General features: G+C 42.2%; 1 protein-coding gene across 2 annotated transcripts; it reads right to left on the bottom strand.

Annotated features, from left to right (window-relative positions):
- atm (ATM serine/threonine kinase) lies at positions 1-25,762 on the bottom strand. Of its 2 annotated transcripts, none has more exons than XM_055028575.1 (63): positions 25,653-25,762; positions 24,534-24,633; positions 24,327-24,445; positions 23,922-24,067; positions 23,542-23,706; positions 22,558-22,723; positions 22,231-22,469; positions 21,811-21,980; positions 21,510-21,688; positions 21,069-21,440; positions 20,764-20,967; positions 20,522-20,623; positions 20,214-20,448; positions 19,999-20,130; positions 19,759-19,884; positions 19,579-19,671; positions 19,307-19,493; positions 18,782-18,975; positions 18,635-18,714; positions 18,384-18,539; positions 17,857-17,932; positions 17,578-17,720; positions 16,888-17,005; positions 16,620-16,790; positions 16,349-16,524; positions 16,025-16,268; positions 15,650-15,756; positions 15,406-15,532; positions 15,121-15,323; positions 14,873-15,047; positions 13,841-13,999; positions 13,561-13,693; positions 13,386-13,481; positions 13,106-13,277; positions 12,881-13,022; positions 12,578-12,754; positions 12,278-12,455; positions 12,080-12,185; positions 11,759-11,917; positions 11,571-11,679; positions 11,371-11,459; positions 10,276-10,378; positions 9,935-10,083; positions 9,757-9,861; positions 9,566-9,685; positions 9,254-9,488; positions 8,197-8,367; positions 7,944-8,063; positions 6,796-7,013; positions 6,495-6,702; positions 6,278-6,403; positions 5,653-5,793; positions 5,070-5,208; positions 3,992-4,074; positions 3,726-3,866; positions 2,142-2,258; positions 1,893-2,042; positions 1,533-1,698; positions 1,349-1,435; positions 1,148-1,262; positions 834-897; positions 611-753; positions 1-531 (listed from the first exon to the last, which is right to left on the bottom strand). In XM_055028575.1, the coding sequence occupies exons 2-63, from the start codon at positions 24,603-24,605 to the stop codon at positions 351-353; spliced, it is 9,279 nt and encodes a 3,092-aa protein (XP_054884550.1). In that variant the 5' UTR covers positions 24,606-24,633; positions 25,653-25,762; the 3' UTR covers positions 1-350. The 2 variants fall into 2 exon arrangements, with proteins under 2 accessions (XP_054884550.1, XP_054884551.1); XM_055028576.1 differs by having other exon boundaries at positions 15,121-15,320.
- Between the last annotated feature and the right edge of the window lie 285 nt (positions 25,763-26,047).

The following is a 26,047-nucleotide window of genomic DNA, read 5'->3' as shown; positions in this document are numbered from 1 at the left end:
TCTTTCTGATCTTTTTAATTACTCAATGCTAGAAATAAAACGACAAAAATATAATAAAGTAAAAGGAAGGCAGAAGTGAATAAAAATTCCACTAAATAAGGAATGCATACATTCTACATTCATAAAGGCTGTACTTTGGATAGTCAACGGTATCAGTCTCTTCATCAAGCTTCAGTGAAAAGAAAACATTCACATCAAACTGGGTCAATCACAGGTACAGACCATCATTTACAAACAACATCAGAACGCTCATCAGTTCGTACATTTGTAATAAAGTGCAACAATCCACAGACTTTTCCCCAAAACTAATACAGTACTGATCTGCTGGGTCTTGCTGGTTCCCTCTGGGTTCAGACCCAGGCCTGCCATCCTGGAAACAGTCTGCTGAGGTTCTTGGGGTCCATGGCTTGTTGAATGAGAAGGTTGACCTGCCCTCCCACGCTGAGCACCGTTCCCTCCTCCACCCCTTTCAGCTTCTCCTGCAGCCGCAGCAGCACCCGCTCCGCCACTTTGTTGAAGCTCTGACTGTCACTGCAGGAGGACGAGAGAAGAGCTCAAAGAAAAGTAGAAAAATAGATCCTGACTCTGAAATGGAAGATCATTTGATCACCTGGATTTGCGGTGGTTGTCGAGGTCTTCTCCTCCCATTGTGGAGCTCAGGGTGGCGTTGAGCTCTTGCTGCTCGTCGTGCTGCAGGTAAAAGGCCTTCAGAGGGTTCATGGTCCAGTCAAACAGAGGGTCATACAGCAGCACCTGTCGGCACATGAGGCAAATATTAGCTTTATGTAAAAGCTTTGTGCTTTGCACCGAGAGCTGATGGAGAGTTCTCGTACCTCCACAATCGTCAATAGAGCTTCCTGGGAGCTCCTCATCACCTCCATCGTCTTCTCACAACATCTGAGAACAGAATCGGGTCGAGGTCAGCTTGTGTTCTGTATTTACAGTACCTTACAAAAGCCTTCAGATCTTACAGTTTTTTTTTTTTTGGGAAAATAAGGTGTCTTATTGGATTTGAAAATCAAAATTTTTCTGATCCCCTTTAATATAAAAAAGGGTTGAACATTTTCGCAAGGCGTTGTAGAGCCGATACACACCAACATAAATGTGAGAATGTAACAAAGAGATTCTCCCAGATGCTGATCTTTACCTCCTAAAGACGCCCTCCACTCCAGTGATCCCCATCCCGTCCACTATGTCTCTGGAGAGTCTGAATGGGACGGTCTCAGGGGTGGGGAGGATCTTCCCCTGCTCAAAGGCCACACCTTAAAACACAAAACATCAAATATGTCACAATTTATGATGCTTAACCATTAGTTTGCGTAAATCGAAAGGTTGAGGACAAGCATACCTAAGTCGATGTGCACTAGTTCAGCAGTCTGCTCATCGATCAGGATGTTCTGGATGTGTCTGTCGCCCAGGCCAACAATGTAGCCAACTGTAGGTGGAAAAAAAAAAACAACCATAAAACCCAGTTATGTGCCACTCTGCTGTTTCACTACAGAACTCCAGCTTAACCAACACCACAATGATACCTATGGAGGATGTGGCAACGCTTCGTGTATAAGCCAGCCGCTTCTCCATCCATACCGCGGGATCCAGGAACCTTTCCATGCAGAAGTACCTGAAGACCGGTCTAAACTTCTTGCATACCTCACTGTACGCCTCCAGCTTCTCATCAAAACCCTGCCGCTGAGCATCCTGCGGCGAGCCGAGAGATGGAGACAAACAAGTTGGAGCCTTTTTGCAACCGTTTGAAAAAAAAAAAAAAAACATGACTGGATCTGCTATGTAACAGTGCACAACTGTTTTTAAACACAAACATAAACTGAAATAGTAAGGAGTTGAGTTGAGGTGTTTCATGTCTTTAACTGCAGGTTTCTTAAGCATTTTACCATCATCTTCCTCCTGCAGGCCAGGTTGGTCCAGTCCTGAGGTCGGAAGCGTTTATGAGCACCTTTATTGGGATCCACCAGGAACTCCCCGATGGGCACCGTGCCCGAGCACCACTCCAACACGCCGCTGCGCTGCGAGAACGGCACCACCTGGTACCCAAGCCAGGCAATTAAGTTATTCAAAAACACCGCAAACACACATTCACACAACTCCGACACACGTCTTCTGTTTCCCTCTCTTGACGTCACCTTGTAGCGCCTGATGTTCAGCTTCCTTTTCCGAGTGTCTGTGTTGCGCTGCAGCAGCATGGAGCACATGCTGAACACTTGTTGCATCACCGCGTCCTGCCGCAGGTCGTCCTGACCCTGTCCACACAGGACGCTTATGTTACTCTGCCATCAGTAACATGAAGCTTTTTAAACTTGTTCAGAATCAACAAATAGTTACATTATCATGAGGAGCTAATAGAAAATAATCACCTTTATTTTACAGCTCATCCTGATAATTTACTAATATTGCGATGGCATTATGGGGAAAGTTTTAAAGAAATCAATTTCCACTTCAAACATACAGCTCTGGAAAAAAAATTAAGAGACCACTTAAAACTATCCATTTTTCTGATTTGGCTTTTTATAGGTATATGTTTGAGTAAAATGAACATTGTTCATTTATTCTATAAACTACTAACAACATGTCTGTGTAATACTAAGCAATAATGTAGTACTTATTTGCAGAAAATGAGAAATTGTGAAAATGACAAAAAAGATGCAGTGCTTTCAGACACCAAATATCCATCCATTCATCCATCATCATTTTTTGGATAATACGTAAATGTCACAATGGAGACTTAGTGGCGCCCAAGAAGTCGTTCTTTGCTTTAGTTTTTTTTGAAGCAAGTTTTGGGAACTTTTTAAGTAAAGAAAAAAAATGTCTCTACTTATTCAATCTTGTCATTTTTCATATATTTTCCTGACTGCAGACATGAGCAGCTAGCTACTTTCTTGTAGTCATTTCATACTTTAACGGCGTTTAAGTTTTCATGTACATGTTCCAGGAAGCATACAACACAGTGCCAACATTTAGTTATTTTCATTGATCCTGTAAGACATAACAAAATCACTGAAACCATAGGAAGCAAGGATTTCAATGTCCTTATTAATTCATGATACTTATCAAGTCTATACTTTTCATATTTCAAAGTCCTACTCCTTTCATGTTACCATTTTTGTTGGGGAAAAAAAAAGGAGCGATTGCTGCCGAAAAATTAAAAAGATTTATTTCCTCTCAGTGTGTGGGTAGTGAAGTTGTTTGTTCTTCATTAGTTCTTAAATGTCATGTTGGTGTGAATGTGCAACTCATGTGGTTTACTTTTTTTAAATATTTTTTTCTTGTGAGGCTGGCTCTTAAAGTCAAGAAACAAAAAAAGCAATATTAGGGTACAACATGATCTCAGCATGACTCAAAGAGCAGGTGAATTGTTAACCTTTAAGTGTCTTTCAAATGTTTCTGCAAACGCAAACACACTTTCACACACATGCAATCTAACACACCTTCCCCACTCTCTCTCTATGAGGATTGTTTCCAGTATGAAAGTGTGAGAGTCTGTTTGTTTTTACATAAAAACTAGATTAATTATTACCTGAAACCAAACCGAATGGAAAATAGCCAAAGCTTAAAGTGACCAGCGTCTCGTCAGAAAGAGTGTTTGCTTAGTTGAGAAGTGGTGTGTGCCCGTTTTGGTGCAGATCACTCTGTTGCACCGACCACAGGACCAAAAGTAAATGTTTTATGATTTCATGACAGAATACACACAAACACACACAGAAGCTTACTTTGACGAGTTGCCTCCTGCTCTTCCCGTCAGAGCCCACACAGTCGATGATCTTCGGCAGGTTGACTCCTCCAGCCAGGTGATACTGGGGCATGAAGGATCTAACAGTCACCAGGTTTTCATAGCAACCCGTCGGATCAACCTGTTCACAATCCCAACAATACATGGTTTTTTAATCCAGCTAACGTCGCTGAAGTCAAATATTTGGTACATCAGTGACGATCAATTAAACTTATTTATTCAGATCAGAGTTGCAAATCTATTAACCTTTATCTCCATGGTGGGGATGACCACTTCGTCCAGGTCTTTGAGCTGCATGATGGGCTGATCGGCAGGGATGGGAATGGCCTCTGGTGTGAGAGATGGACACACAGATACGCACGCATACTTTTAAATGCGACACCAACTCCGGACGCAAATACCCAGACCTAAACCATCCACCATTCAACCCAGACGTGGGCCGTGATTCGGACAAGGGCAAAGGACAGGACGAGACAGACCGCGAAGGCACAGACTCTAACAAGGGCAAAGGCTCGGACAAGGACCAAGATTACATTGAGGGTCTACCATCTACCTCATTGGATGAAGACACCAATGAGGTAGATGTGGTGCTGAAGGTGCAATTTCAAATGTGTTTGAGGGTAAACCATTAAACAGGAAAGCAACTGACGATTAATTTAGTAATCGACCATTCTTTTGATTATTCTGATGAATGATCTCAAAGAAATTGGTACATTCTGCAGGTTTTCTTTTTAGCCATTTGAAGCTTTGACATACAATATTAAACATAAATTAAAAGATTCAAATGACCCCCAAAGAATTCAATTATCCTTTCAAGTAAGAAAATAAACATCATATAGTATGTTTTTGTATAGTTTTGGCTGAACTGCTCTCAGCATGACCTGTTCAAGGCCCAGTTAGCAATTAATTGATTACTAAATGAGTTGATATTTCAATAACTGATTCATCTTTTACATCAAACACCAATAATAAAAAAATAAAACCAAAGAATGTATTGATGTGGATTTGGTCCATTTTGGCCCAGCATTTCTGAAACCCTTCACTGCCATTTTAAAATCCAGACCAGATATAGAGATAATTTAAATGTTTCATATCTTAGTTATATGTTGATGATGATCAATAGATTAGATTTAACAAATGAAATCCATCCATGTGGAAGTAGTGAAGTACTGCAACAAAAGTTAAATATGAAAGCCTCAAAGAAAAACTTAAGAGAATCCAGAGAGAAACTAACTGAGGACATTTTATTACAATAAAGTCTGGCTCATTGGATGCAAATCGTGGCAGATGATTTAGGAGTTTTGCACAATAGATCACTACTCACTCTTCTCGGTTTTGTGCCGGCTGGCGTCCATGTAAGCCAGAGTGATGTAGGCGTCGCAGAGGCGCTCCATCCCTCGGATCATCCCCCTGCGCTTCTTCCTGATTACAGAAATGATCTTTTGAGCCACATCTGAACGCTCCTGCAAGAGTTAGTAAGACAAGGCGGATGTTTAACAAAGAGTTTCGCTGTAAATACTCAGAAAAACAAAAGACTTGATGTCGACTCTGATAAGCTTGTTTTAGTGTTTCGAACTCAACCAGATCAGCACAGATTATGAGATCAGACTTTTTTTTAGCGAGAGCCACATTGATTCTCGAACAATTTGAACCATAAACAGAATTATTAGAGATGATCTTTTATTCATGCGATGACATTAAAATACGTAACTAAAGTACATTAGGGTTTCACATTTTCTGTTATGGCCAGGAAGGACAATCGTAATGACTTAACGTGAGTCCAAAGAGATTATGGTAAGATTTTTGTTTTCATCTTTTTTGTTTACTTTCCTTTTAAACAAACAATTCAAAATAATGAAAAAAATAAACAGAAGTTTCTAAAAGAAATAAATCAATGAAAGTCGCACCAGATCAAACTGCGATTGTTGCCGTGGTGCGCTCTTTGACGGCCGTGTCCTGCAGAAACTCTCGTCTTTGTTGGCGTTCACCAGGGCAAAGATGATGAAGAGAGTGTGATGAGGATGTTCCAAAGACGCCTTACAGATGAGCTGATGAAACACAGATCATTCAAACTTTTTTCTGTAGAATAAAAGTTAAATAGTCAAAGTTTGACAGCTCAGGTGTAACACTTTTGCATGCTTAACTGTATATAGCATCATCAAACTCATCAAGTAGTATTGAAACCAGATTTAGACTGGAAAACAAATCCAAAGACCATTTCCTTCTACTTCAGTTGTCTACTGCTTTGTGTTAAAAGGGAAAACTAGACGTACCAAAATAGGAAAGAATCATGAGAAAAAAACATTATATGAGAAGAAAGGCAGAAGATTTCTGCTTACAGGTCTGCAGAATCGGCACAAACTCCAACAATGAGAAGTTTGTGAAAGGAAAGCCAAAATGTGTTTGCTTTTTGCTATGGCATTTAAAAAAATAATAAATATTTTGGATAATCCTAAGTGACCAAAACCATTGAGTCTGAGCCAACGTCAGTCACACTGACAAACTTGAAGAAAAGACAAATGTCTGAGTTACATCATTCAGGACTTCATGAAATCCTGGGTCCTCTGAGACGCCGGCAGCCATTTTGGTTCCCATGCGGGCAGCCAGTTGATACATAAGAGGCAAAAACTTGTAGGATGGGATCTGCTTCACTCCCCTCTGGAAAACAAGTCAGCTGTAACAATCAGAGACATGTGAACTTTATCAGAAATAAAAGGCTGTGACTGGGGGAGTGCAGATGTTAACTCACCTTCATTATGTCGTTGATCTCTTTAATGTCAGCGCTCTCCAGCCAGAGCGAAGCCAGCCTGAACACCCAGGTGTCGTGCTCCTCACCTTGCTCCAGACACTGAATGTAGTTCTCCACCGCCTTGCACAGGAATCGCTGTCGGTCCGTCTGCAGATTGGACAGCGCCGTTTCATCCAACTCCAGCTCTCTTTGCACCTTTGTCGTGTACCTGAGAAGTTATTTCATCTGTTAAAGACGATTCTGACCTGCCACTGTGGGGTTTTTCTCTGAACACAGGAGAAAACCGAAAGTGGAAATCAACCTGTTAGGGGTCACTTTTCGTTCCTTCATCAGGCCCACTTCCTCCTTGGCCTTTTCCAGCAGGGCCTGCTTGTTTTCAAACTCGGATGAGTTCATGTACTTGTCAATGCTCTGGTACTGAGCGTCAGAGAAGCGCGCCAGAGACAAGAAAGCCTCGGTCCGCTGGCTTTGGAGCCTGGGGTCCCGGCCCCCCAAGTCCCTCTTTATCACCTCCACTGCCTGAAAAGAGAACAGCGAGGAAGAGACTCTGTCAGACCTGAATAATTATGGACTAAAGAAAAGGAGCCAGAAAATAAGCACTCCATTTCCTGGAAGGTCTGAAAAGAAGAAAACCAGCGGCAGAAGCACCAAATCCTAACTGTGAGAGACACATAAACATGTACATATGAATTATTCCATTTGGTCTACATTAATCTGCCACAGCCAGGGGACATGAACCATAAACTTCCAGAAATCTAATATTTATGCAATCGCCTCCTTCTGATTTATCAGGACATAAATAAATAATTCATGTGTGTGCGTAAGCCAGTTATTGCCTGGCTGACGGGCAATGAGTCATTCATGTCTCTCAGGGAGGCCTGCTGTTACTTCAGTAAGGGCAAAGGGTAACATATATTAGACTCGAGACTCATGTGGTTTCATGTTCACTCATTAGAATAGTCTCTTTCTTTTCTTTTCATGTTTACATACAAGAAACACTGACGTTTGTGATTATTCTGAGCCTGGAAAGACAAACATCCTAAAAGAAAATACTGTAACTGAACTGGTGCCTGTTCACTCCATGATGAGGTCCTAGAAAATGATTCACTCATGTTTAAACTTGATGGAGAGGGAGGGAGGCAGAGAAGCAGGAAGGAGAGGAGAGAAAAGAAAGATAAAGAAAGTTAAAGAAAGAAAGGTATAAAGAAAGAAAGATTGAAAAAAATGAAAGAAAGAATGAAAGAGAAAGAAAGAATCACCAGACTGAGAAAATAGATGATTATTGATAAAGTTATAGATTTTGGTTTCTGGTGTCTCTCTAGTTTTACACATATTCATATTCCATGAACAACAAATAGAAAAAGGAGCAACATTTGAATGCTGCTAGCAGTCTAACATTAATTCCTGATCTCTAAAACTTTTAAGAAGAAACGCTCAGCGGGGCCTTACCCTCTCCAGGTACTTTTCCAGGATAACTCCAGGACTTTCCAGGCAGCTCTCAGCCAGCCAGTTCCCACAAAGCCTGAGGCACTCGGTGTAGAGCGGAGCCAGAGCAGGATTAAAATCAACCTGCTCGACATTCAACACAAGATTTTAATTCACTCATGTTGGGTCTTCCTTCACACAGAATTTAATAAAATGCAGGTAATTTTTCATAAAGCAAAGCTGTGATAGTACATCTTTATAAGGCTGCGTGTTTGACCTTATCCTCTAGACTGTGTATCATCTGCCTCAGCAGGCCCAGAGCCAGACCCTGCTCTCCCTTCGCCCAGAACACCTGGGCCTCCTCCAGCTGCCATGACAGAACAGGTGAGGACACCCAGCTCCCTCCATCGCTGTGCTGCTTCATCTGACAGACCGCACGCTCCGCAAGCTTGACAGAGGAGATAACGCTACTATTAGGAAATGTAGAGTAAATGTTCAAGCAAACTGAGAAAGCTCAACTTGCCTTAAATCTACTAAGGCAAGTTGAAGCCTTGCTAAAGAAACATTTAAATTTCAACACATTGCAGGATTTTGTAGTAAATGCTTTATGATTTTGATTTTCTAATCCAGCTGAAACAGAAAGCATAGTTCTTCACAAAGGGAGTAGTGTGCCAAGCTGCAAAATGAACTTTTTTTTGTCAATAGCTTTCTTTCTATAAAAATGTGTAATAAAAAAATGGATAAAGTAAAGTATTGGCAAATTATGCAGATTTTTCACTTAAGCGATTTTTTATAGAATAGTAGAAATGCAGTTGATAAATGCTAATAAATACATATAATTGAATTATTTCTTTAAATAAGAAAAATAAATATGTTATTGCCTACACTCCAATAACATAGCATTCCTTTAGTGGATGTTTGGAGCAAAGGATGCATCTGCAGCTAAGAAATTACTTCTAATATCAGTAAGTGAAAAGCTCAACTCTTTGTGCTCAACTTGACGCAAATAGAGTTCAGGGCGGGCTGATCTGAACTGGATTTTGAATTAAATGACTGATAATTTGTTCAAATGACTTATCATTTGTTTAGCCAAATGTCATTTTTAAGCAGAATTTGAAGCAGGTGATAATTGATCAATTATTCTATTAGTTTACAATTATTTTAATAATAAATAATTTGATTCATTGTTTCAGCCCGTACAGTTTTCCATCACTATGAAACAAATGCTTGATCACCTAAAACTTCAATGAAATATACCAAAATTATTGATTGTGATGTAAAAAGGTTTTCTGAATACTTTCACCAGGCAGTGCAGTGATGCATGTGGAGGCTACCTGTGTATTCCCGGCTTTGCGGGCCAAGCGGCAGAGCTCCATGAGGTGGTCGGTGAGCACAGAGCTGAGGTGACGGTTGTTTTCTGGCTCTTCCATTCTGGATAACAGGGTGAGCTGAGCTATGGAGCGCAAAGCCAGGATAGGCTCCACCACGGTGAAGTCACTGTCCAGCAGCAGCTTGGAGTGCTGCCGCCACTGGCTGCAAACGTCCCTCAGAGTCACATCAGAGAGGGATCTGAAAAACACAAAACAGCTTAGGAACATCAACCTGACTCAGCTCTGTTTCACTGCTGATGATGACGGTGAAATCACCTCGCGAAAAGCTGCTTGACGCTCTCCAGCTCTCTGATGCTCTGCAGGTTCTTCAGGGGCGGATACAGGGAAGATATGGCCTCTAAGGTGCCTCTGCAGAGCTCCTCCACCTCCGCCGCCCTTCACATATTTATTTGTATAAATAAATACTAAATCGGGCCAAACTTCGACGTTTTAGGTGTCCACCTCACCTGGCACGTTTCAGGGTGTCATCAAATATGGAGAACTCTTTGTCCCTCAGTGCTTGCAGGGAACAAAACACAGACTCGTGGAAGCCAGGGTTGGACTTGTCACTTCTGAGAAAGAAAACAAAGGTGTAGGTGAAAGATGCAGCAAATGCTACTTTTTATGGTCATGCCTCATCCTCACCTCTCTGACAGCTCACAGTCCCACTGCATGTTCCTCCAGGCTGCCTGAAAGCGGCGCTCTCGCAGCTCAGCCCCCCACTCCACGCCTTCGCTCTCCAAGCCCCTCATGTAGGTGGCGAGGATGCTGCTCAGCCCAAAGTTCTGCATGCCCTGTTCGGACAAGGAGGCAGAAAAATCACCATAACAATATATTCAAAGACACATTTTCCACCCTAGTATGAGACATTATTTTCATTTAGATCAAATTGAAGGAAATAATCTTATCATAGCTCATTCTCTGGTTTCCTAGCATTTGAATATTATAACAAATCACATTAATTTATACAGATTCAACCATCTTACCTCCACAATTCCTACAAGTCGGGTAACTTCAGGGAGAGTAGAGTGAAGATCGTATGAGGTCAGGGCCTTCCCCCACATGGCTTCATGTTCATATGTTCGTATCCTGCACCAAAAGTGCAACAAAGCAGAAACTGTAGTCTGCACTGCAATGTCTGCATGCTACTGGGAAGACGCAGCGCTTTGCAAAAGTATTTATACCCCCAGAACTTTACCACATTTTGTCATATTGTAGTTACAAACTTTAATGTAGTAAATACTTTGATTTTTATGTGAGTAGGAAAATGACATAACTCAATGTGTTCACAGTGAAAATCTCAAAAGTGTGGCATGCATTTGCATTCAGTCCTCCTTGAGTTTCGTTCTTTGTTGCTAAATGTTTTGATGTCATTGAGGGACAGTTTGCAATAGGGCTGCACGATATTGGAAAAAACTGTCATTTAACAATATGAAAAAATGCAAGAATTTTCGACAGATGACTTGAATAGCACATCAGGTTATTCAGTGCTTCTGTCATCTTGCGACAAATTAACCTACACTGGTTCCACCTCTTTTTGTGAATCTTACAAGTACAATTTTTGTCTGTAATTGAGAAATACTCCTTTTGTCAAGATTGCACATTACTGGAAAATCTTCAATCTTATCATGTGCAAAAGAGTCTGTAAAAAGTATTTTTTAATGGGATTCCAGTTTTGCCTCAAGGTCGGTTCAACTTCCTGCTGGAAGATGCTCTGGTCTCAAATCTTCAGTGGCCTCTGACATGTTTTCTTCCAGGATCGCCCTGCGTTTAACTTCTACCTGCAGAGCCATCAACTCTGACAGTACCTTCACTGTTTGTGGAGAAAAAAATTATCTCTACAGCATGATGCTGTGTCCCTTAGAGTAGTTCTTAGCAAACTGAAAATAGCATTTCTTGCTAGTGTTCCAGAAATGTCATTTGTGGAGTGAATAACTAAAATTTAGAGTTACACACTTTGTTTGTCTATCACAGGCTTGTAAATAAAATAGACTGTATTTGTGGTACTTAGATGGCAAAATGTGAAAGACGTCTAGTGGGTATGAATACTTTACAAAACACTGCAGTGGACAGAGACCTACCTGGTGAGAGGACTTGTCATGGTTTCTCCTCCACAGCCATAAAGACTGTCAGGTTCTCCAATACTTCTATAGACCTCAATCAACAGCTCCTACAAACACACCAAATACTTTGAGTTCAAGGATGTACAAAGGCAAATGAGATGAAAAAAAATGATACTAATACAATTGTTATTAACATGACCCTGACATGCAGAGCAAACCTGGAGGCTGATGTTGGTGTCTTCCATGCTCTTCTCCGTCAGACCGGAGATGGTGAAGTTCTGGCTGTTCTCCTCGAAAGTGATCTTGCGTGTGGCTTTGGACTTGGTTCTGCACATTTGTTCAAGACAGACAAATGAATAAATTCTCAAGTTAACAGCATTGTAAAAACAAAGGTCTTCTTGGAAACCTGCAGTTCTCCTCCATGTTGGCTCGGATCTTGTCCACATAGATCTCAGCATACAGCAGAGCTGTGAAATGAGCCGAGCAGGACTGAGCGGCTTGGGCCACCTCCAGGTAGTTCAGCTCCAACCAGAAGTTGGACTCGCACACGGTGCCACAGGAGTTACTGCAAGAAGGTCAGCATTTATATTTTTATAAACATTGCAAAAAATATGAAGAACCTCTTCTTTTGAATGTGCTATAAGTTATTATGACACACATCTTCTGTTCTACGTCTAAATTAACAGGAGGAAGCTGAAAAATAGATGGATAATAAATAATAACAAACCTGTCATTTTGCACTTGTCTTTGTTGGTGTCTCAAATAGTCAATAACTGTCAGCATGGTTCGAAGGGAGCTTTTATCATACAAACCCTGGCTTGCGGAATCAGACTCTGTGAGAAATTATAAACATGTTTTGTGATCTTTTCATCACAAAACATTGAACAAGACATATTGTGCTGGTCTGTAACGGACTCAAACTCACCAGATTCGGAGTTCAGAGGTGTTGCGGATCGACTGGCGGCCTGAGCGCTCCTGGAACAGAAGCTGAAGAAGTCCTGAATGTGTGACGAGAGCAGCTCCCTCCAGGAGCCGTCAGGGTCGTCCAGCAGGATGGAGTGGATGATCAGGGGCAGCAGCCTCTGGCAGCAGTCCACCATCACCTGGAGATGGATTTCAAACTTTAATGTCATGGAGAATTTGTGACTAAATGACACTGGAACAACTAAAGCTTTAGTTTAAAGGCAGTTCCTGTGTAAACAATGCAGAAACCTAATGAGCTCACCAGACACAGAGGTCGTGACAGCAGCAGTGCCTCGCTTCTCACCCCTCCGCTGTCCAGCAGTGCTGTGCACAGAGCCTTCAGCCAGGCCTGGTGGGCCCCTGCCTGAGGGGTCCAAAACTCCTGACTCTCCAGCTTCCTCTTGGCCTCTGAACTCTCCTCAGCAGTCACAGCAGCCACCTGGTAAAGATGCCAACATAAAGGCAAACACACACAACAAAATGTCAGATACGCTCTAAGATTCACTGTCATAACGTTGTTCACAGAGAGCGAAACTCAAAGTGCTTAGAGGACAAAAAAGTTCACCTTGTTTTTGGCTGTTCTAAATGGATTGAGGTAAGCTAGCATGGGGTCCCGGTTGTCTTTATGTCGGTCCCAGAAGTCGACGCCAGACTGAGTGGCCAGGATGTTCTTCACACACTGAGCTGCAGCTCCTCTCATCTCAATGCTGACAGATAAGAGTGAGCACCATCATTACCCAAACATCTTGAGATAAACAAACTGATCACAGAGCCGGAGCATTTATCATACCGCTGCTGTGTGAGAGCGTCGTTCATGCAGTTCAGGATGATGTAAAGATGCTGCAAATCATTGGAGACGAAGAGGGATGCGGCTCTCTCATAGAGGGGGTCTCTACTGTGAAGGAGGGCGATGGTGGAGAAGTCAACTGGACCCAGTTCACCAAGACAGGAGCCAGCAGCCTCTGCAGCAAAGGTTAAAAGTACGACCCCACAAGAATATAAGAAACTGGGAAATTACGACTGGAGGAAAAAAATAAAATAAATTTAAAAATCCCCCGATTTTATTTTACCCAGAATGTCAATTCCTCCAGGGTGACTGGCAGCCAGTTTGCAGAGCTGCAGCAGACTGAGCACCAGTTTCACCAGGACACTGTCAGTGGGGTTAGCTGCATCCAGAGAAAAGAAATATTTATAACAACAAACAGTCAATTTTTTTAAAGCAAATGCTGTTTTGCAGCATCACACCATGGCACTCTTTGAGCAGCTCTCGGATCTGGTCTTTGTTGCGATGCAGCTGCCGAGTCAGCTCCTTTAGCCCCTCCAGTCTGGTCAGAGGTAAAGAGTCACATGATGATGCCGATAGGAAATGAGTTATTTCCTGTAAAAGGATAAAGGAAATACAATGTCGATGAACTTTATCGTATTTTCTTGCAGGGCAACTACAAACTTAAATCTGTTTTTCTTGCCCTAATTGTTTGTGGTTTATATCAATAGAAAATCACATTGCAAGGTCGCACACATGTACCTGTCTCAGTGTGAAGCTGCCGCTGTTATATTTGAGTTTGTGCTGCACTGAGCGCAGCTCTCTGAACTCAGGGATGTCAGGAAACGGCTCCAATCTGCTGATGGCTCCTTTTAGTTTCTGCTGACTCTCTATTACCAGAAACTCCAGCAGACTAAGCACCTTGGGGACAAAACAATTCAGAACTATAAAGTACACAAACTAAAAGGAGGCGACAGATAATATTACCACAGTAATGAGCATTTGATTTGGCACATTCTGATTTAATAAAGGGGTTTAAACTGCAGCATTGGGAAACAAATGCTCCTATTAATCTGCATATTTTATGCATTGTAATTCTTTTTCAGTACTATACTTATTTTCTGATATATAAAATAACCCAGGCATGTTGAAAACATACCCATAGATGCCATCAAATTTAAGAGAGGCTTACATAAATAAAGATTCAGTAACACTGGGTTTAAAAAAATATATTTGGAAGTTGTCTATGTTTTTTAAATTGAATTAGCACTGAATCCAAAAATGGCATCCACTATTCTCAGTCAAGTCAGGTTTTTATTCTAATTTGATTTAGAGAATCTGATCTTCGGACTAAATTGTGACATTATCAGTTCATTTCCGTTAATATCTTTCATCCAAAGAAGGTTTTAGGAGAAAAAACAAGTTTCGAACAGAGTGTATTAATGAAATGATACAAATTTGGATTTCAGTAAACTGAATAATAAATAATAATAAGGGTAAGTGCATGTAAATTGCACTTATCGTTGTGCATAATTCAGGGCATGAACTTCCATTTCTTTGAACGCCTCATATACTCAGCAGCAGCAGGGATATCTCTCTTTAATGTACAACAGTAATCAGCCATCATGACTGCATCCCAGCATCCCAAACTAATACGTAGCTTAGTTCAGAAAGTTGACCTGATTGAGCAAGACCAAGGTCATTTTTTGATTCAGCACATCAGAATTACCCTCAGACAGTTGAAAAACCCCACGGTTTTTCTTTGGCTGTTGACCAGAGTAACATGTGACCTACCTGCTGAGAAATGCACGGCTGACTGGTGACCAGAGCAGTGAGAGTCCCCACAATGACCTGCAGGTGGCAGTCAAGAGCGTCATCACAGAACTGCAGTGCTGCGTGACACACAGAGCTGAGCAGGTCGAGGCACAGAGACAGGCTCCTGTTGGACACCTCGTCACAGTGAAGCTGTCTGTGGTTCAGGAGGAACATAAAGCTGTTCACTTTCTCGGCTTTAGAAAAACAAAGTGTTAGTGTTCACTAACCTGCTGTTGATGTGGTGAATGAGAGAGTAGATGATGTCTCTGAGGACGAAGGCCCAGGCTCCTCCCAGACCGTCCTTCACCTCCCTGAGCAGCAGGCTGACAAACAAATGGTACATGAGGAGGATGCGGTGGCGCTCGTAGCTGTTGCTCGTCTCTGCTGCTTTTTCACACACTGCCAGCAAGATCTTCTGGATGGAAATCTGCTGGCAACAGACAGGGGAAAAGATTACCTTCTTTACTATAAACAGATACATTTTACTGAATTGGTAAATGAGGTATCTGTACCGGGGTTTTAGACAGAATGGCCACCAGAGACTTGTGGCTGGCACTGTGGCATTTGCTGAGGTAGTCCAGAGTGGCTTTGATGACGTACGAGCTGAAGTGAGGCGGATTTGGTACGGGATCCAGCTCTCTGTGGGACATAAAACCAATCTGCTTCAGGTGCCACTCCAATGCATAACAGAATGAGACACAGATGAAATGAAGTTGCAAAGAAAAGTTACAGGAAAGTGTGCTAAAGTGTCACTACCCTGTAAAGCATTTCAGGTCTCCGTCTGGTCCACAGCCTTCATACAGAGTCATCAGCAGCTCCACTACGATGTCCGCCAAGTTACTGTGAATCAGGCTGTCGATTTGCTGTGGGCAAATTTCCAAATATGGAGGAGAATTTATGATTCCAAATGGGATTTTGCAAAGACCTTCCTGGTATTTATCCAATTTTCACATGGAAAATACTTTATCAGCTCAAGCCAATTATCCTGCCCACAACATATTCCAATTTTAATCATTTGTGAATGCAGAAGTTAAAGGAAATCTCTACCTTTTCCTGCTTTCAAAAGTTATTTTTGTGGTGTGGGCTAAACAAAATTTCCATTTATTTTTTCTGTTTTACACTCCACTTCACCTGTTTGCCCAGACAGCTGCCATCTTTGAGGAGGTCGTACACTCGGTGTGCCTTCTCTCTCTGCTGTGCAACCTGAGAGTCCTGGCCTTTTAAGGCAAAGTATGGCAGGATGTTCACCATAATCTTGGGGAAACAGTCGGCTAGTAAGTGCCTCCAGTCCCTCTCCAGGCACCGCCCGATGGACCTCACCTGCTCAAAGTCGTCCAAAAAGACCAGGTGAGGGATCAGCACCTGGTAATAAGAGCTGAAAGTGTGGACGAGGAGGTAAGTGTGAGAAAACCGTTGTTTAAATTTAAACATGAGGGAAAACAAAGCTTTTCTGACTTGTAGAAATCTTTGACTGTGCTCTGGTCCAGCAGGCTGTAGGGGAAAGATCCAAGAGTGTAGCGGTCATCTGACTGCCTCTGTGCGAGCCACTCTGCTACCAGGTAGTTCAGGTGAGAAGTGACAAATGTTTTCACACTCCTGCAGCTCTTCACTTTGGAGACACTGCACAACATCTGCGATAGAAAACCAGGCAGAGCACAAGATCCACTCAGATATCAGGAAGGTAAGAGTGAAAGGAGAACGGAGATAATGTATTTCGATCCGTTACCTTCTTGATGAGGTCCTCCTCAACATTGTTCTCCTTGTAGGACTGAAAGAGTGCAAACAGGCACTGTTTCTCACACACAGGGCTACAGCACAGCACCACAGACAGACTCCTCAGCAGAGTGGCTTTGCGATTCAACACTTCGTCCAGCTGATCCTCTGAGGAGCTGCCCCTCTGTGTGATCACCCACGAGAAGAGAGCATGAGAAAAGTTTACATTAAGCAACAGAAGTGAAGTTCTTGAAGCACGGCAACCTGCTGCATGACCTCACCGGGATCCTCATGCCCTCTTGAGCCTTCAGGTAGATGTTCTCAAATGCTGCTTGCTGGTGTTTTAGTGGCAACATCTTCCTCTTATCTGAGCAATTTGGTCTCAAATCAAGGAACAGCCTGGTTAAAGAGCAGAAAATACCAAAGATCATTTACATTTTGTTTAGGAAATTGTGCATTTTTTTTCTATAATTTACTTTTCAAGTTGATCAGTGATGAGAAACGCTTTGTTAGTTTTCCATCACTTCCTATTTTCACGGAGTTAGACAGAGTCCAATTTCTCTTTGCCATTCTTCAGAATGGAAAAGACAAGAGAACATGCATCAACCACATATATGACCTTCTGTCCAAATAACTGCTAGAAAAAAATAGCTGCTCAACTAAACTTGATCATGTCTAAAGTCAGTCCAGTAATAAAAAATATACAACAACTGGAACCGTGGCAAAGAAGGTGGGAAAAGTTTATCTTGCAACAACACAGAGTGGAGACGATGGTTAGGAAATTAACACAAAGTTCACTGAAAAATTGGACAAAGATGTAAAATGTTACATCAATAATACTTTTTGTATAACTTTATCCGTTGCCTATATTTGTCCCAAATCTCTTAAGCTGTACATTTACATCTGCCTGTTTTTCCAGATTATTCAGATCTGCCTTCAGTAGATTTAAGGTTCATGAAGCTGAAGCTCACCTCTCCACAGACAGAGCTACCAGCATGCGGACTTGGTGGTGTGCGTCTGCCAGATGAGACGGAAGAACCAACGATACAGGAGAGTCTTTCTCTGTTTCGGCCCCTCTGAGGTTCAGGACAGCCCAGTGGCACAGAGGGTCAGCCTAAGTGAGAGACGATGTAAGAATTCAAGTCACTTTCAGATGTTATGTGCTGAATTACATGTGTAAGAGAAAAAATGTATCAGGCTGAAATGTTTGAGGAACAAAATAAACTTTTCCTAAGGGTTTTAAACTTTACCTCCAGCAAGGTGACAAGACACTGAACCAACGCAGCTCGGACAGTCGCCACACATTTTCCCGTCTGGCTCAAGAAACTAAAAAAAAAAAAAAAAAAAACATCAAAGTTGTAGATAGAGAGGAACACAAATATTAAAGCTTCAGTTTGCAACACTTATAAATATGTTTTTTTTTTTTTTGTTAAAAACATCATTATGTTCTGACAGTATACGAGAGATGATCTGTGGAAATATAATAAAGTTCCTCTGCTGTCACCCACAGAAATACACCGCCTGGTCAGAAACCAATCAGAGCCAGGAGGAGGGTCTTAACTCTGTCGATCTGCTTGTGTACGCACTGCTAGCTGCTACAGTTAGTTAGCATAGCTACCAATGATGGCAGATAAACAGTTTTCCTGGGAAAGTAAATTGTTTCTTTGCCATTAGCACAGACAAATAAACACACAAAAAAGCTTTAATTACATAATTTCTTTATATAGATACATTTAAATAGAAATGTGTTTGTGGTGCATAAAGTGATGCTTATTACCAGAAGCCAGACAGAACTTGCAGAAGAGATCCCTGAACATGTTTCATCTCCTCGGGCATGTGACGGGTCTTCCCCAGGCTCTGAATGGACGGTAACAAACTGAGCAGCACAGCAGCACAGACTTCCTGGTCCTGACGATACAAAGAACACAAGTCCCTGTGGATAAAGAAGGACATACAGCTGTTCACATCTGGTCTGCAACCTCAGAAAAAAAAACTGATTTGCGTTTTGAGATGGAAACATTTCCTTACGCAAGAGGACGGAGCAGAGCGTCAAACTCCTCCGGAGACAGCGAGTCTTCAGCAGGAAGCTTCTTCAACAGAACGAAATACTGAAACGGAAGCAGAGTTCAGCTTCCATTTATCGTCCATTTATCGTCCAGGAAGACTGTTGCTCACCATGTTGAGGTGCAGAGCTTTCCCGAAGTCAATCTGATCCAGCAGGAGCAGCAGCCTGCGCCGCACCTCCTGAGGCTTGAAAAGGAGGCCGTGGAGAGGCGGAGCAGAGCTGCACTCGCACAGGAAGTTCAAGACAGCGAGGAGAGCCAGGTCCTGTTTTCCCAGATAGGCTTCCGTTAGCAGGCTTTTGGCACCTGTTTGAGTTAGACCAATGACCAATCTTAAACTTTCATATTATCAATGCTTAATATTATTATTGTGTCTTTTCTTTAACTTTGTCTTTTCTAACATAGAACACAGCATAGCACAAGAACAAATCTACCAATGTATAAAAATGGCAAATTTCAGGTGTGCAAGTCGATAAATGTGGTTGCTATAGGAACCATAGCAACCACACAATCCAAGTTAATTGCAGGAAAAATCCAGAAGAAAATCTTTCACAGGCTGCAGACCTTCAACGTTCCAGCAGCTGCTTTTACACTTTCAAAACCTGTAGTTCTTCCTACAGGTCAGGTCTCCTCTTACCTGGGCCACAGGGGTCAGCATTGTCCTCTTTCTGTCTGTGACTCCCGTTGGAACTGCTGTGGGCCTCCTCGCCGTCTTCAAACAGGTCGATGCCGTCACCAGCCTGAGGATGTTTTGTCATTTCCCACTCATCATCCCCTTGTTCGTCATCATCCGTGAGACTGACCCGCTTAGAGACATTGTTCAACTGAAGCGGCGAGTTGAAAAATTCAGAGATCTGGTTCCACTTTGTGAAATCCATGTGACAAATTCACCTTAGATGAGCTACTTACCACATGCAGTTTGCAGATTTCTGCCAGTTCACTGAGCAGGCTGGCAGGCAGAGTCATCAGGAATAAGCCAGAGGAGATCGATCTAACTTTGTCCTGCAGAATAAATGATCAGTCTACTCATTTAAACCACTAATTTATTAAACTTTTGATCAAAACCATCAAAATGGCAGGTGATGTCACCATAGATGCTCTGTTGGTACACTGTGTGCAAAGCTTCATGAGTGATCTGAGTGCTGACATGGTTCCCTCCTCGTTCATTTTCACTTTGACACTGGAAACAAAGCCACTGAGGTCCTGCGCCACAGCCTGGCAGCAACGACATTAAAACCTTCACGTTAATATTTGACTGTTCTGTTTTATCAGCATTGAGGGAAATCACTTGAGGCTGGATTTTCCGAACGGATGTGAGTGTGAACAGACCTTTGCTTTGGTGAAAAGCGGAGAGCGGCAGGCCTCCTCTTCAGTCACAAGCCCTGCCGCGACAAAACCTGCCAGCACACCCGTCAGCTGGCTGAAACAGCGCACCAGGCACTCAGGAGGCGTGGACTGAGACTACAGAAGATCAATCACGACATGCATCAGTTTCAAACATGTGAACAGGTTAAACACTACAAGACAAATCAACCTTTGCTCACATCGGGGGAGTAGCAGCTGAGGAGGCTGTCGGCCACAGAGAGCAGGTACTGCTCCAGCTTGTTTCTGAGGGTGGGGACAGCAACCAGCTGAACGTCAGCTGATGCCATCTTTACCGACTCATCGTCTGTTGCTCTGACTTCTGATGGCAGCGTGTTGAAGCTGAACTGCTGGTACAGTCTCTCTATGTCTTCCAATTTGTCTTTGGCATCGGATGAATCGTCTTGACTAACGGCACTTAAAAAGAAATAAAGCAGGGAAATTAAATGGAGTTAAAAGTTTCTTAACAGGTACTGGATTCTTTTTTTACCCTTTTAGTCCTTCACTACCCAGCAGGAACTTCAGCCCAGCACTGGTGTCCTTGAAGGTCAGTGAGACCAGAATGCTTGCAATAAGATTATGAGGGAAGTCTCTGCAGACAACAACACAATAACCCATAAATACCACATGCAAAAATGATTTCATAGACAAAAAAAGGAAAATAAATATCTGAACAAAAAGTAAATATAATAAAATTACAATAATGCAAAGTGAAAGTACAAAAAAAACAACCTGCAGATGATGGGGTGGGGCGTGCAGCTGTCCTCCATCTCTTCATTCTGGTCACTCATCAGCAGCCAGGCTATGAGGCTCTCTTTCAGATTAGTGGAGGGATTCCCCTCTGAGGTCACCATGTAGTCAAAACCTGAGCTTGATGCAAAAGTCTTTGGTATTGAGCATGTTAGCATGGCCTGGGCCAGACAGAGAGCAGCACTCCTGAAAAAAAGTGGACAAGACAAACATGCAGATAAATTAATCTACATAGTAGCTACAAATCCATATTGAATGCAGCAATGAACAAAGCAACTGCGACTCACTGGGTGGGTTTGCATGCAGATGCGCGGAAGAGTTTCCAGAACTCCCTGTCCATATTGATTAGCCGCCTGTGTACTATGGAGGCCAGCAGGTCCAGACTGAGGGACTCAGTCTGAGGCGAACTGACCCCACGCAGTGCGAGGGGCCAGATCCGGAGCCACAGCCTGACCAGCTCTGCCCTGTGGGGTTGAGCTCTCTGAAGGATGCGGGCCTGGCAGTGGGCCATCTCCCTCAGACAGCGCAGCACATATGCCCCCCTCTCTCCTCTACGCTGCTCTGACAGGAGCTGACACAAGAGCGACAGCAGCTGGACCAGCTCCTTACCGGGCACCATGGATGGGTACTTGGAGAGAAGCACTGCTGTTACCTGCAGCCTGAGAGAAGAAAACACAGGTTTGAGTGAATGTGAGGTAACTTTTTTGAATGCTGTTTGACTTTCATACCATGGTATGACATCAAAGTCACTCTGCTGAGGTTGCAGATGGTCACGGAGAACATCCCAGCCCATTTCTATGCGGCGCCGCTTGCTGGCTGCTCCATGGCAGGGACTGCCCATCTGCGTGGCTCTGTGTTGGGGCTGAGTGACCTCCAGCACATGGGCATCACTGTCAACACTGAACAGCTGTAGCAATCCCACACAAGACAGAAGGGTGTTAAACATACACTGGACTGCAACTTCAAACTCAGATCTGATCTGCTTTGCATTTATGCAAATGTTGGGAGACCAGGAGTAATGCTTTTTACCTGGTGACAGATGTCAGCAGTGAGTTCAATGAGGTTATCTTTCACAGCGATGTGTCTGGTCCCAGTGACGTACTTCCCTCTGCTGCCAATATGGCTGATCTCTCTGACTAAACCGTCATACAGGTTGTACAGCAGGTTGCGCCACCTGGACCAGTCCTCCGCATGCGCACCTAAAAACAAAGATCATCATTTGAATTAAGGAAAATTTGGGGCAACTTTCAATTCTTCTAAATCACATTCCAACTGCTGTCAAACACAAATTTCAAAGGCAACCTACTATACTGGGTGGATTTAACATGGAGACAGTTGAGATCCAAATGGACATACAAAGATGCGCAGAATGTAAATTTTATGTAAAAGGTCTACTGTAATGTTAATCCCACACAGGACATCGTTTTTGATGACATTCGAACACCGAACCTGTGTCTTGAGTCTTTGCCCCCTTTGGATGGTGAACACGGAGCTGCAGGTTGAAGAACTCCACAATCTCCTCCTTCAGGTTGGCACTCGGCCTCATGTCCTCCCAGACGTTCAATAAAGAGGGAAGAAGCTCCTCTCCGAGACGACATACTCTCATCCGGCAGTTCATAGCGGCAGATCTCAGGAAGATGTTCAGAGCCAAGACGAGATGCTCCAGGACACTGAGGTGTTTCTCCTGCCTGGGATGGTGGCAGGAGAAACAGGTCCATGGGGTTTACCACAGTTTACAACAGAAGTGAAACAATTTATAATGATCACGGTTTCTACCTGGCGTTAAGCATTGCTTTAGAGAAGAAGCTGAACAAACTGTCATTAAATCCGTCAGTCTGAGTGCAGCAGCCCTTCACCACAGCGTAGATGACTCTGCTCAGCAGCACACGGTTGATGGATTTGGATGAAGAGTTGAACAAGCTGCAGTACAACTCCAAAAGACCTTTACATCAAAAAGTAAAAGTACAAATACACCTAAGTTATCAGGATGACTTTTAAGACTTTCTTACAGTTCCAGTGAGAGGCATCCTGTGTTAAAGTGATGATAGAAATCTTATTCATCTAGGTATATAGCAGTTTTGTAACACTGTACAGCAGATGAGACTAATGTAGCTGGTATGATTAGAATTTATATTAATAATAAATAAGTGAAAGCAACAGAGCAGCAACATAAGAAAAGTAAATTTATAAAATCCATCTAAAAAAATATGTACATCTAGTTATTTAAATTATTATTTTCTAAACTTAATGTACAATCAGACCTGCAAAGTATAAGATCTGTGACAAAGTTTAAGTTGTTGTCACATCACAAATATGAGACTTCTAACTCATATAACACTCATATAAGACTTATAACATTTTATAAAGGTTTGGAATTCAATATGAAAATATGTGAGTGAGCAAGAGTATGTTGTGTGCTCCTATGGAAAAACTGCAGGAGTTTCACTTTTTATTATTGCAAAAGGAATTCAAATCTGCTGTTAGTTACAAGGTCAATAGAAAATAGCGTTAGAGTCATCAGTTTTAGAGTTTTACATAACCATATCAAAAGTAAATAACTAAACTGAAATATGATACAAAGTTGACTCAAGCAGTTTTGACATTTTCTCATATTTTTTATATAGATTGGTGATGAGAAATCAGCTTTGTGATACTGAAAACCCAATGTTGATCTTGATGTTTTGACTTGTCTCTTGGTAAAGGCCTCCAGAATAAATGGATTTTTGAGTTTTCACACCTTTAAACTAATTAGCCACTTACTCTGCCACTGCTGCCGAGTGATGTCACACCAGTACTTGCGGACAGAGAGAATGTCCTTTAAAAGAAGGCTGCTGTAATTCTCTCCATATGCTGCGCAGCAATACGAACTTTGCAGCACCTCCATCACGTGTTTCAGCAGCTCGCTGCACTTCAGACGAGGCCCACCTGCACAAAACAAGCCTTAGACACGGAGTTCACATTACATCTTCAAAGATTTTTGTGTTGAAGAGAGTTAAAAAACCATCCCAATCCTGTAAGTAGGGTCCAGTAAGTAGGTGAGGTAACAAAATATTGTTTTAATGTATGAAACAATTTGCTTTCACATAGATAATTTTATCAATCTTGCATTTTTTAACCTAAGTTGGAAATCTTGCCCTTACGTTTGTTTGCACAGCGAATGAAAAACTTGACTAAGCTGCACGTTTCGGCCATCTTCTTCTGCCGTGTGGCCAACGTAGTCACTGTGACGTTGGATTTACTCGACTGCATGCTCTCAGTCTCCTTCTGGACAAAACGCTGCAGGAATCTGATGAGGGGAAAAAAAACTGGACTGAGCAAAACAAAAATTAAAGCTTTCATTTCATAAAAGCATTTTCCTTGAGTAAAATATGAGATGTAATTGCAGGCTGTGCCTAGATGAAGAAGATAAAATTGGGAAAATTATTAAAACAAGGTGATCAGTGTTTTAAAATTATATTAGAGAAAAAAGTAGGATGAAAGTTTAGCACAGTATCTCAAGAAATTATCGAGCAGAGATAAAAAAATGTATATCTCTGGATATTTACCTGAAAACAGCATCCCATGTGAGCTGATTAGAGGCTTTAGCTTTGGTCCCAGAGGTACGATCCAATTCTTCCATCACTTCATTAGAACGAATGAGTCTTCTAAACCGTTCAGTTTCTTTCTGGTTCCACAAATCGGGTCACAAAATAAGTGATAAATTTACTAGTGATAAGGGATTAAAGGCATTCAGATCTTCTTAGTTTGCTCACCTTCCTCTCTGTAGCTTTGTCATTTTCCAACCCTCTGCAGCAGACCAGGAGATCATGAAGAACCAGACTCATTGTGGCAACAGCTTGTAGCTGGTTACAGCTGCAGGAACAGGCGGATAAACAATATCAACATCCTTACGACCAAAAAACAAATGAACAGATCACACCAGGGCAAGATGGACTCTTTCCACAAAAAACAAAGAAGAGGAATCAGAGAGGACAAGCGTGGATCATTGCTAACTACAGATTGACGCAAGTTGGCTTCTCACTGCTCTTCTGATTTAATTAGAAGAGCAAAAGGAAGCAGAAATTTGGTTATAAACAAATATTTAAACAACCAGACCTTGTGTGGGCAATTTATTAACCCCAATAGGGAGAACACATACACTGATCTCACACAGATGTACCTTTAGTGTGTCATAAAACAGCAGGGGATCCTTGATCCTCACAACTAATCCTTGTTTCTTTCTAAAACATCAATAAAAACTTTCCTTTCTAAACCAAGGCAAAAGGCAACTCCATCTTTTCTAATATCAGTAAAATAATTTGGTACATAACAGTCCACAATGAAACAACTTCTATACATAGTTCAACCAATCCTTCATTAGCACACACTCACAAATAACATTGTATTATGTTATTTTCCCATTGCATGTGCTTGAAATCATTATATTTAGCCATAGGCATCCAAAAGGTTTGAGAAAGTTGGTATTGAGCAAAAATATTCTTTGCACCTAAATAAGACAAAACATAACGTGTACAGAATATGAACACTTCACTTCTGACTTTGGGATGCCACAAATCTGTGACGCAACGGGTGCAATCTGCTGTGCTGTGGCCTTTTAAGTGAAGTGGAAAACACCCTGGCCAGAGATGGACGATCAAATCATAATAATTTAGTAGGAACCAGATCTAAAATAATCAATCAATAGGCTGGCAGACAGGTATCAGCTTTATTCTCTAATGTCAAAGCACTTAAATACGCATAACTTCCAATAAAATACAACATTTGCACGTGCAATGTGATCATGCACGCAGACTAAGAAGAAACGAAACCAGCTCTAAAGTTGATTTACAGCGCTTCATTTGAACTTTCACTGCCTGGGCATGCTCACCGACCTCACTGGTCTGCACCGACTGGAGTCAACAACCCGCTGCTGGACCAGGTGCAGAAAATAACAGGACGTTTCGCAGTTCAACTTGCCATCTTGGCGTGCAACAAAGCTCACGCACACTCACGCAAGCCACGCAGAAATATTCCCGCCCCAGGACGAGCGCTGCGATGTGCCTTTCACTTCCTAGTTTTAGGAAAGACGGAAGTGAGTTTATCCGCTTGGCTTTTGACGTCAAAAATAGAATTAATGCAGTTTTGAGAACGAAACAGTCCAGAAGTTTGTTTTAGTATTTAGTCACGTTCCAACATACTGCATGCTTGTGTGTTCATGTCGCCCTTATATGATATTTTGACGTTCATAGATCCAGAATGGACTACAATTACCAGAAATGTGAGCAGT

The sequence above is a fragment of the Poeciliopsis prolifica genome, unplaced genomic scaffold, assembly GCF_027474105.1.
Source record: "Poeciliopsis prolifica strain line A6 unplaced genomic scaffold, Auburn_PproV2 SCAFFOLD004, whole genome shotgun sequence".
NCBI lineage: Eukaryota > Metazoa > Chordata > Actinopteri > Cyprinodontiformes > Poeciliidae > Poeciliopsis > Poeciliopsis prolifica.
This window is presented reverse-complemented; position numbering and strand designations above follow the sequence as displayed.